Source organism: Chenopodium album, chromosome 15 (genome assembly GCF_948465745.1).
Source record: "Chenopodium album chromosome 15, dcCheAlbu1.1, whole genome shotgun sequence".
In the NCBI taxonomy this organism is placed as follows: domain Eukaryota; kingdom Viridiplantae; phylum Streptophyta; class Magnoliopsida; order Caryophyllales; family Amaranthaceae; genus Chenopodium; species Chenopodium album.
The window spans coordinates 47,912,167-47,933,365 of record NC_137848.1 but is presented as its reverse complement, the minus strand read 5'-3'; the positions used below and the strand labels follow the sequence as shown (position 1 = coordinate 47,933,365).

The following is a 21,199-nucleotide window of genomic DNA, read 5'->3' as shown; positions in this document are numbered from 1 at the left end:
ATCTATTGTATTGGTGTTATTCTTATTTATATACTTATTATTGATTACGAAGTACACAAGACTACACCCAATGATAAATTAAAATTATAATCAATTGCTAAAGGATCCTAATTGATGCAAGTATAATTTATAAATTTATTAGATGTTCTCTCATAGTTTTTTGTATTGTTTTTTGAAATGTGTTACTATTGTCTATTGTTTTGACATTATTTATAGTGATCAATGATACATACTCTGATTAAGAGAGTTTTCACAATCTAGCATAATACCACATATCTCACATAAATTTAACTTACATTCCACAAAATACTTTAATATAGATGAAAATTAAAATAAAAACATACACCAATACGTCTAAACAGGTGCTTATTGACTCTAAACCAAGTTATTAAAAACAATGGCAACACTAGATAATTTGGACGGTGACCTATGATATTATATTAATGTAAATGACAACATACATGTTCTGTTAAGGTCAACCAATTTACAGGGACACAAGTCACAAAAAGTACTTCAAAATCTATTTAGGAGTTTATTAGAATCCTATTTATTAACTAAGGAATCCTAAATTTCTAAGTTCTAAGGACTGCTTTGTACTATTTTTGTCAAACACATCACGTCTAAACAGCCAATAATATTATAGCAAAGCAAGTTTTAAGGAATAATTTTTATAATAATCATGGTCCATGATGCCTTCTTGTTTATTCATTTTGCCTTTGTTTAACTTTATAAATTTAAGATGATAAAAGGGGATGAAAAAATGTGCTAGGAGATTAGGAAAAATATTAACTTCTTATATGATTTATGGTAAAGAAAGTCGGGACAAAGGAATTATGATCAATTCTACTTCGTAGCTCATACATGATTTATTGGGATGCTTTTTTAAAAAGTGTACGTGTAACATGTGTTACTTTATATGCTTGTATATTTGCATTGTGTTGTATAAACAACACATTGTAAACACAATATATTATATGTTAATTCTATTAGATGATTTTATAAAATCTTGAATATGTCTAATATTGTTAGATATATGAATATAAAAGATATAAGAAACGTATAACATAAATGTATTATTTTTATATGTCTAACATTACTCGTTCTTAACAAATTTTATTGCAAAAATATTAAATTTGAAATTCAAGTAATTAATTCTTACATACACTCTTCCATCAAATTAATAGTACTACGTAGTCCCATTTATAATAATATAATTTTGAGATAAAGATTGCTTGTATCCTTTAATTTGGGTTAAAATATGTGGGGTTAAAGAATAAAGCTACAAAATTAACAAAAACAATGGCCTTTTCTTATTTGGGGTTAAGACAAATGAAAGAACACAAAGGAGATCGGATGACCTACGTACACTTAATTATTTAATTGATCAATTCAAAAGCTTGCAAATAATGTTACCTCCACAATTATTAAAAACAAGATAATTAATAATAATCAATCTCAAATATATATTCAACTATCTTATGGTCTTACCAATGTTATGAATATATAAAGGAGTATAAATATTATTCTAAAGCATATGATAATTGATCATTAACACTTCCAACATATTGGACCACCACAAACTCTCCACTCTTCCCTCTTTACTCATCATTTCCTTTGTCTCCCCCAAAACATTCAATCAATCTTACAAACTATTTCCTCTAATTCCTATTATCATTCATTCTCTCTCTAAAATCACTATTTTCTCTCTCTAAAATATGAAGCAAGATCAAAAACTTTCTCTTAGTAGAAGTACAAGTTGTAATTCTTGGAGTTCTAAAATTATCCCTTCTAATTTTAGCCGTTCAACTTCTTCTACATTTTCTCCTGATAGTCCTAGGGACGTGTCTCATAAACCCTTTGTACGTACTAGGGATTCTAGTAATAGTAGCAATTCCCTCGTGGTGTCACGGGTGAAACAAACTCGTCTTACTTTATCCACCTTTTTTCGGTCTCTGCTCCATGTTTTCTCCTTCTCTACATCCTCCTTCTCGGCGGTTCCCACGTGTAGATGGTTGACTATTCCGAACCGAGTCCTTTCCTTATCTTCCCCTACTCCCCTAGGGCGGAAGGTGACGGGCACTCTCTTTGGACACAGAAAAGGTCATGTAACATTTGCGGTACAAGATGATCCTAGGGCTGACCCTGCCCTACTAATTGAGCTAGCGATCTCTACCTCGGCTTTAGTCCGTGAGATGTCGTCGGGGCTCGTGAGGATTGCCCTCGAGTGCGAGCGGGGGTCACACCAAACGGGGCGTGGGAAGCACGCGCCTAAGCTTTTCCTCGAGCCCGTGTGGACTATGTATTGCAACGGGCGAAAATGCGGGTACGCAAACTCACGCGCGTGTAATGAGTTTGATTGGCACGTGCTTAGCACGGTTCAAAGCGTATCGGTTGGTGCGGGTGTTATCCCTCTAGTGGAGAATCGAACAGGTTCCGGTTCTAGTTCCGAGGGAGAGTTGCTATACATGAGAGCCAAGTTTGAGCGGGTCGTAGGAAACCGTGACTCGGAGGCATTTTACATGCTAAACCCGGATGGTAATGGTGGACCTGAGCTCAGCATATTTCTTCTTAGGTTATAATAATAATATAAATATATATATAATTATCATTTATAATTTAATTTTATGATGATGAGCTAGATATAATCATGATTAATATAAGAAAAGAGTAAAGAAAAGGGATGTTTAGGGTAATGATTAGGGATTATATGGCAAATGGAAGAAAGTGATTGGTTAAAGTAGTGATCAACCATTTGACATTTTCTATAATGTTGATTTATTATAAAGGGTGTTGGTGTGACCATGTGCTTTTGTTTATAATTCTAATACTTTTTTTTTTTTTTGGCTAATTTTGATTTTAATTTTTTTAAGATATATATGATCTTATACTATAGTTAATTTCATCTTTTGATTGGGTTTGATGACAAAAACTTTAATTAGTGAAATGTACCTTACTACAAAATTAATGAAAATTCGAGAAAGATTTGTAGTTTAATTTGTAATTGGTGTTTGGAATTTAATTAAAAGTGTAAGCATATCATATTTTAATTTATATGCCTTTTTATGAGTGCATGCGCATGCACGCCACCTTCGTTCTCATCTCTCCAAATAATTGCTATGTTTTGTTCTTACTTTTGTGTTTTATTGCCTAACTTTTTAATTAATCTTCTGCTTGTAATCTTTATGACGTATTGTTGTTGTGATTTTATTGATTTTACACCTTCGATTACTTGACATAATTGTGCGCAATTTGTTGAGTCATGCATACCTTTTACTGTATAATTTTATCTTTAGTGTACGTTTTGATGAGCTTAATTTTTATTTGGGTTTTGATGATAGTAATTAGTAACTATATAGTAACTATCATTCTATCAATTTTTACAATTTTACTATATAGTAACATGCATGCGTAGTAGTACGGTGGATACACTTGAGCTAATTTAACATAATTAGGTAGTGATGAATTACGTTTCACAAATTAAAGCTCACTGTGGATTAGGTAATAGATAATAACACTAGTAATTTGTCAAGGAAAGAGAAAAAAAAATGAAATAAGAATTGGACATTGATTGCACAAATCGAAACTTTGATAGTGTGAAAAAGGAGAGAATAAGTGGGATGAAATAGAGTACTTGTGAAATCTTCCTCATCCTCCATGAAATGACACCATCTCCCAATGTCTCTTATCCTCTAATGCATGGGGTTAAGATTGATCGGGGTTTATTGGCTAGGGTATCGAACAATTTTACTTTGAAATTCTTTAAGTTGTACGTAGTTTGAAGTGATTTTCTCTTTTTTTTTTTAAACTGAGCCACACATATGTATTTTTCCGTTGTGATACATAAACACATAATAACAACTATTAGATGAAGCCATGTGTCAAACGTCATTATCAAATATGAACACAAAATTAGCTAATAATAACCGATGAACAATAACTTAATAATCACCTCTGACCCCTATTTAGTTAAATGCCCAAAATCTAGGAATAATATACTACGTATCTTTCTTGCTTTTAGCTAGAAAATGAAATAAGAATGCACGAGGTTTAAAGAGAATTTTCAGAGAAAGTAATGTGTAACATTGGAAATGGAAAAGTAAAACTTTCTTTTTCACATTACATTAGACATACAGTTGGCCCGGTGAAGCAAAGGCTAAGCGTGCAAAGGAGCAAGAAAAGTTGTCTAGCAAACATGCATTACCAACTTTTTGGTAACATAGTATGATAATTTATGACTTTTAATGAAACAAGAGTTTCAAATTAATTTGAAATTGTTTTTCCCTTTGATCTCTAGAAATTGTACCTCCCAAACACGGGCACTAGGGTCGGCTATTTGGTTGTGCAAGCAGCCCAACAATATAGGGCTTTAAACTTATCGAGGCTTTAAATAAAATAGGGAATTCAAGACACGATATGCTATATATATATACTCTTTCTGTTCTAAATAACTCGCATCCTTTTCCTTTTAAGATCATCCAAATTGTTAACACTACTTCTATAAAATCCATGAATCTTCAATTTAATTTGCTTCTTAATGCTCTCATTTATTTATTTATTTGGTGAAAATTCTCACTTATTTGGGACAACTTAACTTACTACGGAGTACTTTCTATATAACATTTAAAAAAAATTAACGAGTTATTACTCCATCTATTTTTTGTAAAAAAATTTGGTTGAAAATAATTTTTAATTGTTGAAACAGAAGGTATTGCGTCAATCCGGTCTGACGAAATGTTTCATCAATCCGGACTGACGAAATGCAGATTTTGATATCCTCAATTAGCTGGATGATATCCTCTATTAGCTGGATGATATCCTCTACTGGCTGGATGATATCCTCTACTGACTATATGATATATCATGGCTGGATGATATCATATAGCCAATAGAGAATATCATCCAGCTATGATATCATCCACTCAATAAAGGATATCATAGACACAATCATAAATAATATCATACATCCAATAGAGGCTATATCCATCCACGATATCATATAACCAATAGAGGATATCATCCAGCCAGCAGAGGATATCACCTAACCAATAGAGAATATCATCTAGCCAATAAACAATATCATAGACACAATCATAAATGATATCATATATTCAAAGAGGATATCATCCAGCCATAATATCATATAGCCAATAGAGAATACCATCCAGCCAATAGAGAATATCATCCAGCCAGTAGATGATATATATAAATGATTGAAGGATATAAATTATTTGATGGAGAATATGTATAACTTATTTGAGGATATGTATAACAATGGCGTAACCTTCATTGAAGAGATCGTACTACAGGTCATGGGTATAACATAACTTGCTCATTTCTCAACCAAAATACATGCATTTGTCATCAAAATGCTCACAATTCAACATTCAATCATATGGGACACACAATTTCAACAATTATACATCATATAAGAAAGCCCCAATTCGATTTTTTGGGCATTTTTCGAAAAATCCGAAAATTAAACTTTCTCTCTCTTCCGCCATGAATACCTCGCTTCTCTCCTTCGCCATTGATGTCATCATTGTCTCCTACAGGGAGAAGGAGATCCACCATTGCCGTCATCATCGTTATCTTCGTCTTTATCGTCATCGTCATTTTCTCCGCCGCGCGAGCTATTTGGTCAGGCTTAACTGACCCAATAGTTTGTGTTGTTGAAAATAACCTTTTATTTACACTTTTTGTGAGTAACAACCTTTTATCTAAATACATATGCTTTGTACAGTTTGAGCTAGAGCTATTAATTAACATGCTATTAAACCTTTGTATGATAGTGTTTTTTATTATGATCCAAACAATGAGTATAAATACGCTTGTAAACCACATGCAAAATAAATTTTAGCAAACAATTCTGATGTACTAATATTCTTGGATCAACTATTTCTATTTTTAACATTGTAAACAAATTCTCAAGGTGAACTTTGGTCGAACTTGTTCTAAATATATCCAATTGGGTTAAAAATTAGTCAGTTTAACTTTTGGCTTCATGTCATTTTCTAGATGGGTAGGTATAAAAATAACATTGGGTTAAGGGATACCACAAATTAAATCAGGTTATGTTGTGTTAAACTGTACTCGTAATTGATTTTGGGTTTTAGTCTGAGTATTGGTCAATATGTTGATGATTAGGTTGAGCTCGATTAAGGTAACAGGTCACCAGCAGTTCCATCAATTGTTTGATGATTATATTTTGATTTGAGTCATTTTAGTAAATGGTGGGTTCTTAGATCAATTCAAATTTTAACAACAATCGCATTCTTATACATATGCGTAATATTTAGAGATAGTATAGTAAGCTGATGGTTGAAACCCAGGGCCAGTTTATATACTCTATCAACATTGATATACCAAGACTTGTCATTTGTCAATAGAGATCAGAGTATTTATATACTTATAATAGCCAATGATACAATAATCACTCAAGTTGATTATTTGGTGACAAATCAAACTTGAGAGGCCACCTTGTACTAGATAGTACATGTATGATGTATGTGACTTATTTAAAACGTATAAACTCCAAGGCAAAACCGTGAAAGCTAGAGGCTAGGCTATCACGGTAGCTTCAGCATCATACTTAATTAGCGCATGGGTTATCCTGATAAATTTGACATGGAAACCAACAAAAACATTATTAAGTCTTGGTGTTCTTAACAGTTTATAAATGATCATGTCTCACCATCTTCTTGACGAAAATTCCAACAGACTCGAGATAGTTGTTGTGCCTTCCAAAAACTCCGACAATAGGGCCGTCTAGTAGCATTGGTGATGAGAATTCTTGAGGACATTGAATTCCCTTTCCTTCTCCAAATGGTCCATACCCCGTTGGACATAAATTGGTGTGGATCTTCATTGTAGCAATCACACATTCGTTGTTTTGATATTTGTAGTTTCCATAGGTACCGCTAATTCTAGTTATTTTTTCACCATGCTGGAGCACAATCTATATTTGAAATCATGTTAGAAGCATGAATTATTACAAATTAAAAATTTAAGCCGCCGATGGTTAAAGCCCAGACTTGGAGTGTGTTTTATTCACCTGATTTTTTCTTATTTAAACTTATATGAACTTATCTAAACTTATTAGATCTTATTAAAACTTATTTTAATTGTAATTTGTACTTGGCTAACCCTTATCAGAATTTATTTTTCTTGAACTGAACTTATCTGAACTTATTAGTTATTACATCTAAAATAAGTAAAAATAAGGTAAACAGAATAGATCCTTGGTTTATTTACTCTATTATCCGTCTTAATGCTATTGAAAACATGAATAGGTAGAAGTAGGGTATTGTGTACTGACCCTTGACTCGCATCCGCCATTGCCACCAAACATCTTGGTGAAGGTGTAGGTAACTCCACATGGCTTAGCTACGACGAACCCAATTGCATCCACAATGAACCCATGCCTTACTATGACTTCCTTGAAAGTTTCACCCTCTTGAAGTTGAAAGCTGTAGTTTTCAGGTAATTGAGAACCATAAGGTCCGTATTGTTCAACCATGTGTTTCTGCCAAAGTATAAGGCTAATGACTTAATGTCAACATACATAAATAATCAAATAATTAAGCTCGAAGAAATCAATTAAAATTTATGTACAAAGAAAGAGAAAAACTATGGGATCAAAGAAAGCTAACTCCAATCCATACGTACCTGGGGACATTCTTGAGCCATTTTGTTGAGAAGTGATTGAAGAAGCTTTGAAATAACAAAGTTGTAGTAGTGACTTGTGATGTGGTTTGGTTGAGGATCAAAGGTTACCTATTTATACACATATTTGGATCACTAAGAATGAACATATTCTTGTGGTCCATCATGTTTGTCAATTGTCATATTATAATATATTCGGATCACTAAGAATGAATATATTATTGTGATCTGTCATGTTTGTCATATTATAATATATTCATTTAAATAATTGACATTATGTATGATTTTATACATGCATGTGAACAAAGAAAATAAGATATACTTGCATATCGTTTGAAATTTAATGGACGATCCAGCATGGATGAATGGATGGATGTATGTATATTTTACGTTAAATTATCATGAGTTTTTACCTTGATGCATTTGCATTTAAATTTATTCTTTGCGTCCAAAGCACGAACAGTGTGCCCACATTTTGAGGCTTGGAGCTCAATACTCATATTGTCATAAATAGTCTAATGGACTAGACATTCAGAGACTAGGGGAAGATTAAAGGTATCTTCGTAACTTTCTATTTAAGTGCTCATAGTGAGGACAGAACATTATATTCAATCTTAAGGTTGGCTGATAGGTTATTTCTTTACCACCAGAGTATCAGTCCAACACTTAGTTGGTAGGTGATACTTATACATATATGGTAACTTAACTTTTATATACGCATATTTCATGTGTTGTCTTTTACTAGGAACACAATTTTACGACACATACATACTTTGATCGAGGAAGAGATAAGTTGATTAGATATTTTAAACAAATAAATAGTATTAATCAAAATGATTTATACGTGATAGAGTATTAAACCGATCCTAGGCTTCAACCGTCTGCTTAAGCTTTATTTCATTAGCATTGATGGCCTTGCTTTATTTCAGTTCATTGGTCAATTTGGTGAGGTTTAGATAAACATAGATTGAATTCACACTAGGTATATAGGTAAGACAAATTGAAGCAATAATGTCACTTAACATAAAGTAATACCAAAACTTAGATTACTACATTAGCATTGATGACCATCAATAAAAGACAAATTTTGATAGACTATGAATTTGTAATTTGAGATGCATAATTCTCTGATCATCTTTCCTACATGCTTAAGAACAAAGAAAATGGGTGGGACTTTGGCAAGTGATTTTACTCAAAAAGAAAGAAAATAATAACTACATTAGAAATTTAGAATTGTCTTCTTCTTCTTCTTATTCAGAAAAAAATATATATATATAGAATTGTCATTGTCAGTGTGTCACAATAGAATGAGGTATTATGCTCATTATATCTAACAAAATATTCCTGTTTAGGAAATTCGATGCATTTTTTTATGCTATATACTACAGCTTCGCATGGTTGAGAGAATGCTTCGGATAATCGATGATTTTACCAAATGCCATCGAGCTTTTTGAAAATTCACTAAATGCCATCACGTTTTTCAATACTCACCAAATGCCATCGAATTTTTAAAAAATTCACCAAATGTTATTAATGAATAACGTCCATTAGTGATAAGGGTTTATGATGACACATGTCATGATATTATTGGTTTCTTTTAATTGATAGAGTTAATATTTTTCTCGATTTTCGTGACGGAAATTGCTTTAGCAAGGTAATTGCCCCGTTCTGCATGTCGAGAAATATCTCGATTTGTGTGTCATTATTTTATAACCTGGAAAATTACCCGAGTAAGGTTTTGGGGTTCTTTTTTACCCTTAATAGATACAAATAAAGCTCAGAACAGGGAAAAAAATAGCGTAAGTGCCCTAATTAGCAATTTTCGTGGTAAAATAATAACAACCTAAACACGCAAAATGACGAACTTACATCTTTTTTTTTTTTTTGCCAATTTTAACTTAACTTGGACCCTTAAAGGGACCAAATGTCCCCCAAAACCCTACCTGGACAATTTTCACGGTTAAATAATAGCAACACGCAAATCGAAAATTTCTTGACACGCAAAACGGGACATTTATGTTATTTTTTGTCAATTCCGAACTTAATTTGGATCCATAAAAAGTCAATATAATCCTCAAAACCTTAACGCGCTTAACAATTTTCGTTACCCAAATTGAGAAAAATGTTATTTTTTATTAATTAAAATAAATAATTAAAAATAATCAATCATAAGATCACACGTGTCATCATTAACCTTAATGAATAATAGAGTTAACAGTCGTTAGCCACTAATGGCATTTGGTGAATTTTTGAAAAATTCGATGGTATTTGGTGAATTTTTGAAAAATTCGATGGCATTTGGTGAATTTTGAAAAACTCGATGGCATTTGGTGTATTTTTAAAAAGGTCTATGACATTTGGTGAAATCGCTATCAGATAATTTATTTAAAAAGTATGCTACTTGTACAATTGATTTTTATAAAATTGATTTTAACTAACATTATTATTCTGGAGTTTATTAATTTTAAAGTTTTACATACATAAATTGCTCCGTATTTTTTAATACGAAGTAATCGTTACTTCAAAATTTGGTTATATATAGATAAAAAAAAAATAATACTCCGTAATAAGATTACAGGGGTGAGACTTAACTTTAAACAATGGGTAGAGTGATATTTGGAGAAATGCTCCGTAGTACGATGTAATTTCTTTCCAAAGAGAGAAGACAAACTAAATTGGACAATCGATATTCTCTAGGTCTCTCCTAGCAAACCTATTGTACTGGCAACTAGCAGAATAAGTCAACATTGTTTTTTCAATTTTTTTTTTAACCTCTTAGGTCTTGTTCACTTCACCTTTAAAAAAATAATATTCAGTAAATATAATTTCATTTCATTAAAAATAATTTCAGTTCAGTAAAACTAAGTTCGGTTCAGTATAATCAATAATTTTGAAGAAGAAATTAACTGAATATCATAAAAATAATTTCAGTTCTGTAAAGTTAATTTCAATTGAGTAAAAATAATTTCAGTTCAGTATAAATAGTTTCAATTTAGCAAAAATGAGGCAAAGGGAACGGGGCCTTATTCTCTCTTCCTTCTAATTGATGACATCAATAGAGGATGGGGCTATTATGAGAGCCACCCACTATCCTCTAAAGTTCAAACACCATAACCCCACCTACCCAACAACCGCCAATCCGCAACTAACACCCACCCTACCTTTCCTCCTCCTTCTTCTAGCCACCGCCTCACTTAATAACAAATATGGTTTGGTTTTTTTCGAAAGTGGTTCGGTTTCGGTTTTGAAAAAAAAAAATCGGTTCGGTTTCGGTTTGAGAAAGTGAAAAACCGAAAAAATCGAACCAAACCGAAATTTAGGTCCAAACCTAAAAAATAGCCTAGCCTAAACAGATTTTACCCTAAGTATATAAAGAAAAAAAAAAACCCTAATTAATATAACTTCTCCTCTTCTCTCTTCTCCGCCCTCTCTCTCCTCTTCTCAGTCTTCTCACTCTCTCTCATTTCGTCTTTGATTCTTCTCTACTTGCGCCCTTTCTCTTTCCTCTTTGATCTCTTCTCCACTTTCACTCTCATCTCCTCTTTTCTTCTCCAGCCCGCATCACCATAGGCAAACATTTCGAGGTTTTTCGAACTCCATCAAGGGCATCAACTAAAGGTTTTTCATTTCGAACACCATCAATTAAAGGTTTTTCATGTCAAATTTGACCATGAAAACTCTAGATCTAGAGTTTTCATGGTCGAATTTGACCTTAAAAACCCAAATTCGACGTTTTTTGATGGAATGTGAGGACGTGAGGTATGTCCTCTTTTTCTTTCTTTTAATTTGGTTTAAGTTTTTTTTTCTACTTTATTTTTATGGTGGTGTGCTGGTGTGTGATTGAATTGTGGTAGTGGTAGGTAGTTTTGGCCTTTTAGACTATCTAAGGTTAGGGTTTGGGTGGAAAGGATGAAGGGTGGTGAAATAAGGAGGGTTGTGGGTTGTGGTGGGTGCGGATCTGGGTTAGGGGTTTGGTTTTTTTGGTTCGGTTTTGATTGGTGTGGTTTAGTTCTGTTTTTTTTTGCTAAATTTGATGTTTATGTTGCTTGATAGGAAAATTCAGTGCGGTTTGGTTTTTTTTTTTTTAAAGAAAACCGAAATTTAGGTGGTTTGGTTTGGTTTCAAAGCTAAAGTGGTGCGATGTGGTTTGCAAAATCAAGAAACCGAAATATGGTGGTTCGGTTTCGGTTTGGGCAAAAAACCAAACCGAAAACCGAACATTCACCCCTATGCTCCCCCCGCCCCTCCCCACCATCAGTGACCCACCACTCCCTTCATCCGCCTTCACATATGTAGCCATTGTAATCCCCTTCCCCCACCATTCCCTTCCCTAACCCCGAAACTAGACCTGGCAAATGGGTCATTCGGGTCGGGTCATTTCGGGTCGGGTCAAGTTCGGGTCAAAAAGTTATCGGGTCAGGTCGGGTCATTTTGGGTTTCGGGTAGATTTCGGGTTAACTGATAATCGGGTCAGGTCGGGTTTCGGGTCAACATTTCGGTCAAGTTCGGGTTGGGTCAAGTTTGGGTCGGATCAGTTCGGGTCGGGTCAATCTTCTGGTCCAATTTTCGAGTCAACTTTGGGTCAGGTCATATTCGGGTCGATGCATTGGGTTAAATTCAACTCTGCATATATATTTATATATTTTTTGACGAGAAACTCACTATATTTATTAAGGCTACTTTTTTAATGGAATACAATAGTTGTTTGACTTTAGATTATTTTGTATTTTCATTTGGTATGAACATTATGTTATGCACGCATTTATTATTGTACTATTTTTTTTTCTAGACTTGTGAGAATTGTGACTTTTATTTCAAGCTTTAGTTAATTTTTTTAATCTTATGGACAAACTCCGTAGAATAGTCATTAAATTTCAATCTTTTTACGAATTTTTAATAACTTATAGAGATAAAAAACCGAAGAAATCGAGAAAAGTAATGCTCAAAATCTGTAAATTATCTACACTGTTACACATTACAAATTAATAAAAAAAAAAAAAATTAAGTCAGTTTTATTGCGGTTTTTTTCTATTTTGGTTTGCTTAGGTCAAGTCTTTAGCTTAAATAAGTTCTGGTCATTTAAGGTATAAGATAATTTTGGTTCGGGTCACTTTGGGTTTCGAGTCTATTTGGGTCAATTAATTCAAGTTAAAGTTGGGTCACTTTGGGTATCGGGTCTGGGGTCATTTTGGGTCGGGTCGTTTCGGGTCTCGGGTCAACTTCGGGTCGGGTCATTTCGGGTTTCAGGTCAAGGTCGGGTCAATTCCACTTCGGGTCGGGTATAGGTCGGGTCGGGTTGATTCGGGTTTTGGGTCAATTTCGGGTCACTATTTTCGGGTCGATTTTGGATCATGGGTCGGGTCATTCGGGTTGGGTCATCGGGTCTGGATCAGGATTGCAAGGTCTACTCGAAACCACACCACCCCTCCATTTCCCAAAATCTTACATCATCCTTGAAACAACCATCACTAGCCCATTGTCAACCTAGTTGGTTTGGGGCTTTAAATTTGTGGGTGATTTGGAGTGTGTGTGGTGGTGGTTCATGGTAAAGGGATGGTGAGATTCGTGGGAAGTGATGAAATGAGAGCAATGGTGAGTGAGTGGTGGTGGCGGTGGTGGTGGTGATGATGGGGTGGGTGCGTAGCGATGGTAATGACGAGGTGGCATGGCCTAGGTAGTTGGTGTTAAGGGTTAGGGGTGAAGCAACCATATATAGAAGGTAGAGGAAAGGGAAAGAAGCAATAAGGAAGAAGAAAGGTAAAGGGGAATTTTTTTTTTTTTTTAAATTTTAATTATCTGAATTAATTTCTAAATAAAAAAATTTTAACCAATATACTACCTTCGTTTCTTTTTACTAGCAACAAAGGGGTATTATTTGTGAAACATGAAATATCCATTTGTTGCAACTAATAAGAACCAAAGGTAGTATAAAATGGCACGTGGCTTGACAATCAGTTATAGTGGGTAAGGTGACCTGCAAGGGTTGCCAAAAGAAAATATTTAATAAAGTTAGGATTATTCGAGGTTAATTGAAATATTAGAATATTTTAGGAGAATGGGACAAATATTGGATTATTCTTGTTAAAATAAATTTCTTATAATTAATCCTTATTGATAATTTAATGTATTAATGGTTAGAATTTCTTTGCATTAACAAACATTCTCCAAAAGGTAGTACTTATCCACTAGTTGATTGGTACAAGCGAGTGTACCATCGGAAGTACATTACATATAAATAAAATAATAATGGAGGAAATTTAATGTTCTTTTTTTTTTTATATTCAATGTTCTTTATTTTATATATAATGTTATTTTTCAGAAAACATGATGTACACTATGTTCGTTTTTAATGTATAATAAATTATTATAACTATGATTTTTTATATGTCCATTATTATATAAATTTTAAGAATATATTTATATGTAATTAATGTTCTTTTATTGATTAGTTATGTTCTTTTATTTATGGGTATGTTCTTCTGGATATACCATACGCATGGTACACCCGCCAAGTACGTATCCTTTCTACAATTCGAGCAAGAGCTATTAACATGCTATTAAACCTATATAATTGTGTTCCTTGTGATTCAAACAATGAGTATAACTGTGCTCGTAAATCATAAACATAATGAATGTTAGCAAACAATTCTTTTTTTTAACATAAAAGGAAGCATATATTACTTGGGCATAGCCCTTATAATTACATCATATCATTCAAAGAGATGCGTAAAGCAAAATGCTCTCTTTGAAAACCAAAGTAACCGTAGTATCTTAAAACTGAAATAGAAATATTGTTTACAGACAAGTAAGAATAAAAGCAGTAATACATCATATCGTTAGCAAACAATTCTACTGCGAGTAATATACATTTTTGGATCAACTATATATTTTATATTTTTAACATTGTTAACAAATTCTCAAGGTGAACTTTAGTCGAACTTGTTCTAACTATATGGGGTTGGGTTTAAAAATGGTCAGGTTAACTTTTGGCTTCATGTTAATTTCTAGATGGGTATTGGATAAAATTGAGTTAAGGGATACCACAAATTGGGTTAACAACATGTTGTGTTAAATTGTAATTTTTTTGGGTTTTAGTCGATCTAGTATGGGGTCAAATCTCTTGATAATTAATTAAGTCGAGTTCGATAGGTTAAAGGTCGAGAAAATACAAGTTTATAATCTTGATAAATAAGAATTGTTCATCAAGGGGTGTAAAGGTAAATTACATCTAACTTTGGTTAACTGTTGTTTTCTCTCCCCTCTTTCAACCTTTTAGTATTTTCTGGTTTTCTCTCTCCTCCTTCAACCTTTTATTGTTTTCTCTCTCCTCTTTCAACCTTTAATTTCAATGGTGGAAAGTACATCTTTTCACTATATAATGTCGAACAAGTCGAAATCAATGGAGGGAGAAAAGCTTATTTACCCTTTAGGGTTAACCATGTTCGTTATTCTCACTTTGTTATTTGGGTTTTCGTTTAATTTCGGCCGCCGAAAATGGTGGTGCGAAATAGAATTTAATAGAGGAAGGAAAGAAAACTTAGCTACCCTTTATGGTTAACCATACCATTAATTTTTCCTTTTGTTATTAGGGTTTTCGTTTAATTTTACAGGCGAAGCTGGTGGAAATGGAGTCGAACGGACTTAAAAGAGAAGGTGAAAGTGAACAGAGATAGGAGGGAGAATATTAAGGTGGGTGGGAAGAAAAAATATGAACAAGAGGAAGAAGATAAACATGAAGAAGAAAAAGGTGGGAGGAAGAAGATGATGAATAGTAGCAAACGGAGAGTTAACGGCACGGTGTTAGCTTTGAAAATTTGTCCAACTTGTCATAGTGACCCACAAACAGTAAAAATATATACGGAGTAATTTTTAATCAAGAACACAATTTTCAATGCAACTTATCTACGAAAATGTCATTTGATAAACATAATTTGTTATCTAGGTTATAAACTGGGGTTTGCTCTTAAAAGTCACCGATCATCAATTGTTAGATTACATATTGATTTGAGTCATTTTAGTACCTGTATGGTTCTCGGAGTAGTTCAAATTTTAACAACAATTGCATTCTTATACATAGGCATTATTAACGTACAAGTATAAGACATTGATATACCAATTCCTTAGCTTTTAGAGACGGTGTAATAAGACATTGATATACCAAGAGTTGTAAATAGTATTCATATATTAAAAATAGAAAATGGTACAACAATCACTCAAGTAGATTATTGGTGACAAATAATCACACTTGAGTGGTCACCTTGTACTAGAAAGTACATGTATGTGACTTATTGGAAACGTATAAACTCCGAGGCAAAACCGTGAAGCTAGGCTAGAGGCTATCACGGTAGCTTCAGCATCATACTTAATTAGCGCATGGGCAACAATCCTGATCAATTTGACATGGAAACCAATAAAAGTATTATTAAGTGCGTACACAAATTTAAAAAAGAATTAGTAATATCCGTTATGAAAAATCTTTGAACGTGTTCTTAACAATTTATGTATAATCATGCATGTCTTACCATCTTCTTGACGAAAATTCCAACAGACTCGAGACAGTTGTTGTGCCTTCCAAAAACTCCGACAATAGGGCCGTGGAGTGGCATTGGTGTTGAGAATTCTTTAGGTGAGCATTCAATTCCCTTTCCTTGTCCATATGGTCCATACCCAGTTGGACAGAAATTAGTGTGGATCTTCATTGTAGCAATTACGCATTGGTTGTGTTGTGTTAAACGCGGGTCTGGGCCGCATCCGCAAACCAAGAGAGAGAGTTCACTTTACAAGATCAAAGGAAGTTCCGTCCCAAAACCATATGGCAATAGGAAGAGTAGCCCCTTAGCCTTATAAAGTGTTTTACTCTCTCTTGTTCAACCAATGTGGGACACTTACATGTGGTGACATTTGAGAGGTTTATTCTTCAACACTCCCCCTCACATGTAAGGTCCCTTTTAACTTTGTCTCATGTGATTTTTCGGGCTAGAGTGCTTCTTCACTCCCCCTCACATGGATCTACTCTTGGCCCAGTGAACTTTAGCCATTTGAGGTCTCATATCGTGGGCCTGGCTCGATACCATGTTAAACGCGGGTCTGGGCCGCACCTGCAAACGAAGAGAGAGAGTTCACTTCACAAGATTAAAAGAGGTTCCATCCCAAAACCATATGGCAATAGGAGGAGTAGCCCCTTAGCCTTATAAAGTGTTTAACTCTCTCTTTTTCAACCAATGTGGGACACTTACATGTGGTGACACTTGAGAGGTTTATTGTTCAACATGTTGATATTTGTAGTTTCTGTAGGTACCGCTAATTCCAGTTATTTTTTCACAATCTATATTTGTACATGCATATAAAGTGAATTAGTGAAGGTCAATGAATAGCATGTTAGAAGCCTGGAAATTAAGAGTTAAAAATGTGTGAAAGGATCAACTCAGCCAAAAATTTATGCTGATGGTTGAATTAAAACTAACAAGACTAAGATTGGTTTATATAATCTATGAGAATGATTAAATGCTTTTGAAAACTTGAATAGGTACAAGTAGGGTATTGTGTATTAACCTTGGACTCGCTTCCGCAATTGCCACCAAACATCTTGGTGTAGGTACCTCCACTACATGGCTTAGCTACGACGAACCCAATTGCATCCACAATGAACCCATGCCTTACTATAACTTCCTTGATACTTTCACCTTCTTGAAGTTGAAAGCTGTAGTTTTCAGGACATTGAGAACCATAAGGTCCGTATTGTTCAATCATGTGCTTCTGCCATAATATAAAGTTAACGTCAACATACATATATATTCAAATAATTAAGCTTGAAGAAATAAATTAAAATTTATGTACAAAGAAAGAGAAAAACTATGGGATCAAAGCAAGCTAACTCTGTACGAACCTGGGTGGTAACTTGAGCCATTTTGTTGATAGGTGATTGAAGAAGCTTAGAAATAACAAAGTTGTAGTAGTATTACTAAGTGAGTTGTAATGTGCTTTGGTTGAAGAGGTTATCTATTTAGGGCCTGTTCACATTTACTTAATTTCAGTTCATTTCAGTTTAGTTCAATTCAGTTCAGCTACAATCAGTTCAGTTCAGTTCAGCTCCAATCAGTTCTGTTCAGTTCAGCTCTTAATTTCCCTCTCTCATAAAATATTCATTTCAGTTCAGTTCAGCTCCAATCAGTTCAGTTCATTTCAGTTCAGTTCAGCTCACTTCAGTAAATATGAACATGCCCTTATACACATATTTGGATCACTAAGAATGAACATATTCCTGTGGAGTTGTGGTCCGTCACGTTTGTCATATTATAATATATTTGTTTAGATTATTAACGATATGATTTTATACATGCATGTGAACAAAGAAAACGGGATGTATCGTTTGAAATGTAATGGACGATCTATGGATGTATGATGTATATTGTAAGTTGAATCATGCATGAGTTTTATGTTGATGCACTTGCATGGAAATATATTCTCTGCGTCAAAAGCACGAAGAGTGTGCCCACATTTGGAGGCTTGGAGCTCAATACTCACATAAGTCATATTGTCATGTATATTATTTTGGAATTTCTTTCAAGTAAATCTATAGAGACTTGGGAAAGGTTAATAATTTAAAGGTATAGATACCTCCATTATTCAACTTCATATTTAAAGTGCTCATAGTGAGAATCGAACGTTATATTCAACCTTAAGCCTGATAGGTTTTATCATTACTATTAGTCCAACACTTAGTTGGTGGTACATACTACACGTATAAGGTAACTTTTTATGCATAGTACTTCATGCATTGTCTTTTACTTGCAACAAAGTCATACGCCACATACTTTGATCAAGGAAGAGATAAGTCGATTAGATAATATAAACAAGCAAATTAAATCAATCAAAATAATTTATATACATAGTACATGACCCTTATTTTGGATGTTAAAATACTTCAATTCCTCCGATTTTTAGTTGACATGTTTTGTTTTTAGACATTATTCATAAATCCTACTTTGATTAGCTTTTGTGATTTAAAATATAGTCATGTTGAGGTCTTGTTAGATAATAGATATGCCTCAAAGTATATTATTATAAGAGACATTAATGTTTACTTATTGATAATTAAAGACATTAATCATTGAAATATTGCATTAGCTAACATAAAAATAAATAAATAAAGTGACAGAATTTTGAGAATCCAATAACGTTAGCTTTATTTCAATGGCTGATTTGGTGACGTTTAGACTAATATAGATTGAATTCACACTAACTAGGTATGACTAATAAAGCATATATATATAAAGCCACTTAACTGAAAGTAATACCAAAACTAAGATTACTAACGCTTACATTGATGACCATCAATAAAAGACAAGCTTAGATCGAGTTTGAATTTATAATTTTAGATGCATAATTTCTCACCTTTCCTTTAATTTTTAATTACATGCTCATGAAGAAAATAGGTGGGACTTTGGCAAGTGTTTTTGACTAAAAAGAAAGAAAATAAAAACTACATTAAAATTGTCATTGTCACAAGAGAATGAGGTATTATGCTCATTATATCTAACAAAATATTTCTTTTACTTCATTCCTCTTTAGAAAATTCGATGTATTTTTTTTTAATTTATTTTGCTATCGCAACTTTGCAAGGTTGAGAAAATGCTTCGGATAATTCATGTAAAAAGTATGCTACAAGTATATCTGATTTTTTTATGAAATTGTGTTTAACTAACATTATTATTCTAGAGTTTATTGATTTTACGAACAGAAAATATTACTTTTTCCTTTTCTTTATACTTACAACACACACTTTTTCATAGTATTTAAGATAAGTAGGGCTCATATGATTTAATATACTTAAAATGAGGGTGAGAGATGGTTAGGAGTATAATTTAGTGAGCCTGGAGATTAAAATAAGGAAAATAGTACAACTTTTAACAAAAAAAAAAAAAAAAAAAAAAAAAAAGTAAGGAAGTACTTTATTTGTCCTAATTTAGTGTTCTTCATCGAGGGAGGAGTATTGGAGCATAGTTAATAATTATTACTATGGATTTTAGTTACATTACATAAGTATATATCTACAAAAAAAGTGAGCAGGTTGAGATTTAATCTATACTAATCTTCTATATAAATATAACTAAAGTAATCACCGCTAATATCATTACTATCCACATGTCAACCTCTCATAAAAAAATTTCCCGCTAAAACTAATAATAACATCATTATTTTTTGTAACATAAATAAGTTTAAAATGGCAAACCTAACAAGTTTTATATTTAAATTGACTATTTACACAATTTTCATTGGAAAAATTAGAAGAGTATCGGACTATTTCATTTTCTTATATATAAGCATTATCTTTTCTCCTACCCCATATATTTTATACAAATTATATGAATTGGGATTTCCACTACTCTTTATTAATTTATCAATTTATTAGACATTGCTTAAATTATTTATACTACGTACATATTACAAACAAATAAGCCGAAAATTTATTGTTATAATCGTGCATCGCACGAGCCTAATATAGTATTTAATAACAGGAAAACTTAAAGTAAATTTAGAGTACCACGTGTCATTTTTGGTTTTTATTTTTGTTTATTTTATTTTATTTTTCTTTTTCTAATATATGTTTTTTCAACCTAATGTTCAGTTTATTTCCAATTTTCAAATGACACTTCATTCCTCTTAAATTTCATCCCACCTCTTAAATTCCTTCCCAAACAATTAGTTTCTTTTTTAAAAATATATATGAAAACTAACTTTTATACTATAATTCTTTAATCAATCGATTCAACCCTGCCTTTACTAAAAAACATCTCATCAAAAAATTTAAAACGTGCATGCATGGCACGGGATAAATACTAGTTTTTAACAATGGGAAGAATGATTTTTGGAGAAATACCACGTTGTAAATTCTTTCCAAAGAAAAAAAAAAGCATACTAAATTGGACAAACGAAATAAGATAAGTGGGAACATTATTTTGGGATAAATGGAGTAATTATTATATATAAAAAAATAATAATAAAACGATTTAACTTAATTTGATTGGTTTCTACCGAATATATACAATTTTTCTTTCGCATCAAATGGAGTGTTCAGATAATACTTGGGTAATAACTCGTAATGTACTACCTTTATTTCTAATTAATCGCAATAGTTTGACTTTTTCTTTATTTATTTATATATTTACTTTTATCACGAGTATAATTTTTACCATTATATATATGAAAAGTAAATGTTGTAATAATTGCAACAATTGTGTATTGGTATAAGTAGCAGACTAGCAGTTAAAATGTTTCAATTAATCTAAAACGGGGAGAGTAAAACTTGTTCAAAACTCACTCTTTTCAAGTCGGATCGATTTTGTCAACAAAAAAGATATTATGCCGTGTTTGGTGAAAAGTTGAAGCTTATTGTGTTAGCTGAATTTGACTAGATAATTGTATTAACTGATTTGACTAATTTATTTTATTAGCTGATTGTATAAAAGTGTTTAATAAATGGTTAATTGCTTAAAGTTGTTTAATTATGTGAAATGACCAATAAGCTAATTGTCTA

General features: G+C 32.7%; 2 protein-coding genes and 1 pseudogene across 3 annotated transcripts; 1 reads left to right on the top strand and 2 right to left on the bottom strand.

The window, feature by feature from the left end:
* Positions 1-1,659: 1,659 nt before the first annotated feature.
* Positions 1,660-2,993, top strand: LOC145582387 (protein MIZU-KUSSEI 1 pseudogene; annotated as a pseudogene).
* Positions 2,994-5,262: 2,269 nt separating this feature from the next.
* LOC145583246 (horcolin-like) lies at positions 5,263-7,742 on the bottom strand. Of its 2 annotated transcripts, none has more exons than XM_081640437.1 (4): positions 7,666-7,742; positions 7,316-7,522; positions 6,692-6,955; positions 5,263-5,680 (listed from the first exon to the last, which is right to left on the bottom strand). In XM_081640437.1, exons 1-4 carry the CDS (start codon positions 7,684-7,686, stop codon positions 5,645-5,647), a joined length of 528 nt encoding a protein of 175 aa, XP_081496563.1. In that variant the 5' UTR covers positions 7,687-7,742; the 3' UTR covers positions 5,263-5,644. The 2 variants fall into 2 exon arrangements, with proteins under 2 accessions (XP_081496563.1, XP_081496564.1); XM_081640438.1 differs by lacking the exon at positions 5,263-5,680 and adding an exon at positions 6,370-6,610.
* A 7,967-nt stretch (positions 7,743-15,709) lies between these two features.
* LOC145581320 (uncharacterized) lies at positions 15,710-17,620 on the bottom strand. Its single transcript, XM_081638344.1, has 5 exons — positions 17,549-17,620; positions 17,215-17,418; positions 16,666-16,760; positions 16,185-16,437; positions 15,710-16,048 (listed from the first exon to the last, which is right to left on the bottom strand). Exons 1-5 carry the CDS (start codon positions 17,567-17,569, stop codon positions 16,025-16,027), a joined length of 597 nt encoding a protein of 198 aa, XP_081494470.1. The 5' UTR covers positions 17,570-17,620; the 3' UTR covers positions 15,710-16,024.
* Between the last annotated feature and the right edge of the window lie 3,579 nt (positions 17,621-21,199).

Coding starts and splice junctions, on each gene's coding strand:
- LOC145583246 (XM_081640437.1), bottom strand. CDS start 7,686: ATGGCTCAAGAATGTCCCCAG. Junction 7,523..7,665: donor TGGCTCAAGAATGTCCCCAG/GTACGTATGGAT, acceptor ATACTTTGGCAG/AAACACATGGTTGAACAATA. Junction 5,681..6,691: donor GAATTTTCGTCAAGAAGATG/GTGAGACATGAT, acceptor TGTAAATAAAAG/GTTATTTTCAACAACACAAA.
- LOC145581320 (XM_081638344.1), bottom strand. CDS start 17,569: ATGGCTCAAGTTACCACCCAG. Junction 17,419..17,548: donor TGGCTCAAGTTACCACCCAG/GTTCGTACAGAG, acceptor ATATTATGGCAG/AAGCACATGATTGAACAATA. Junction 16,049..16,184: donor GAATTTTCGTCAAGAAGATG/GTAAGACATGCA, acceptor CAAATTGATCAG/GATTGTTGCCCATGCGCTAA.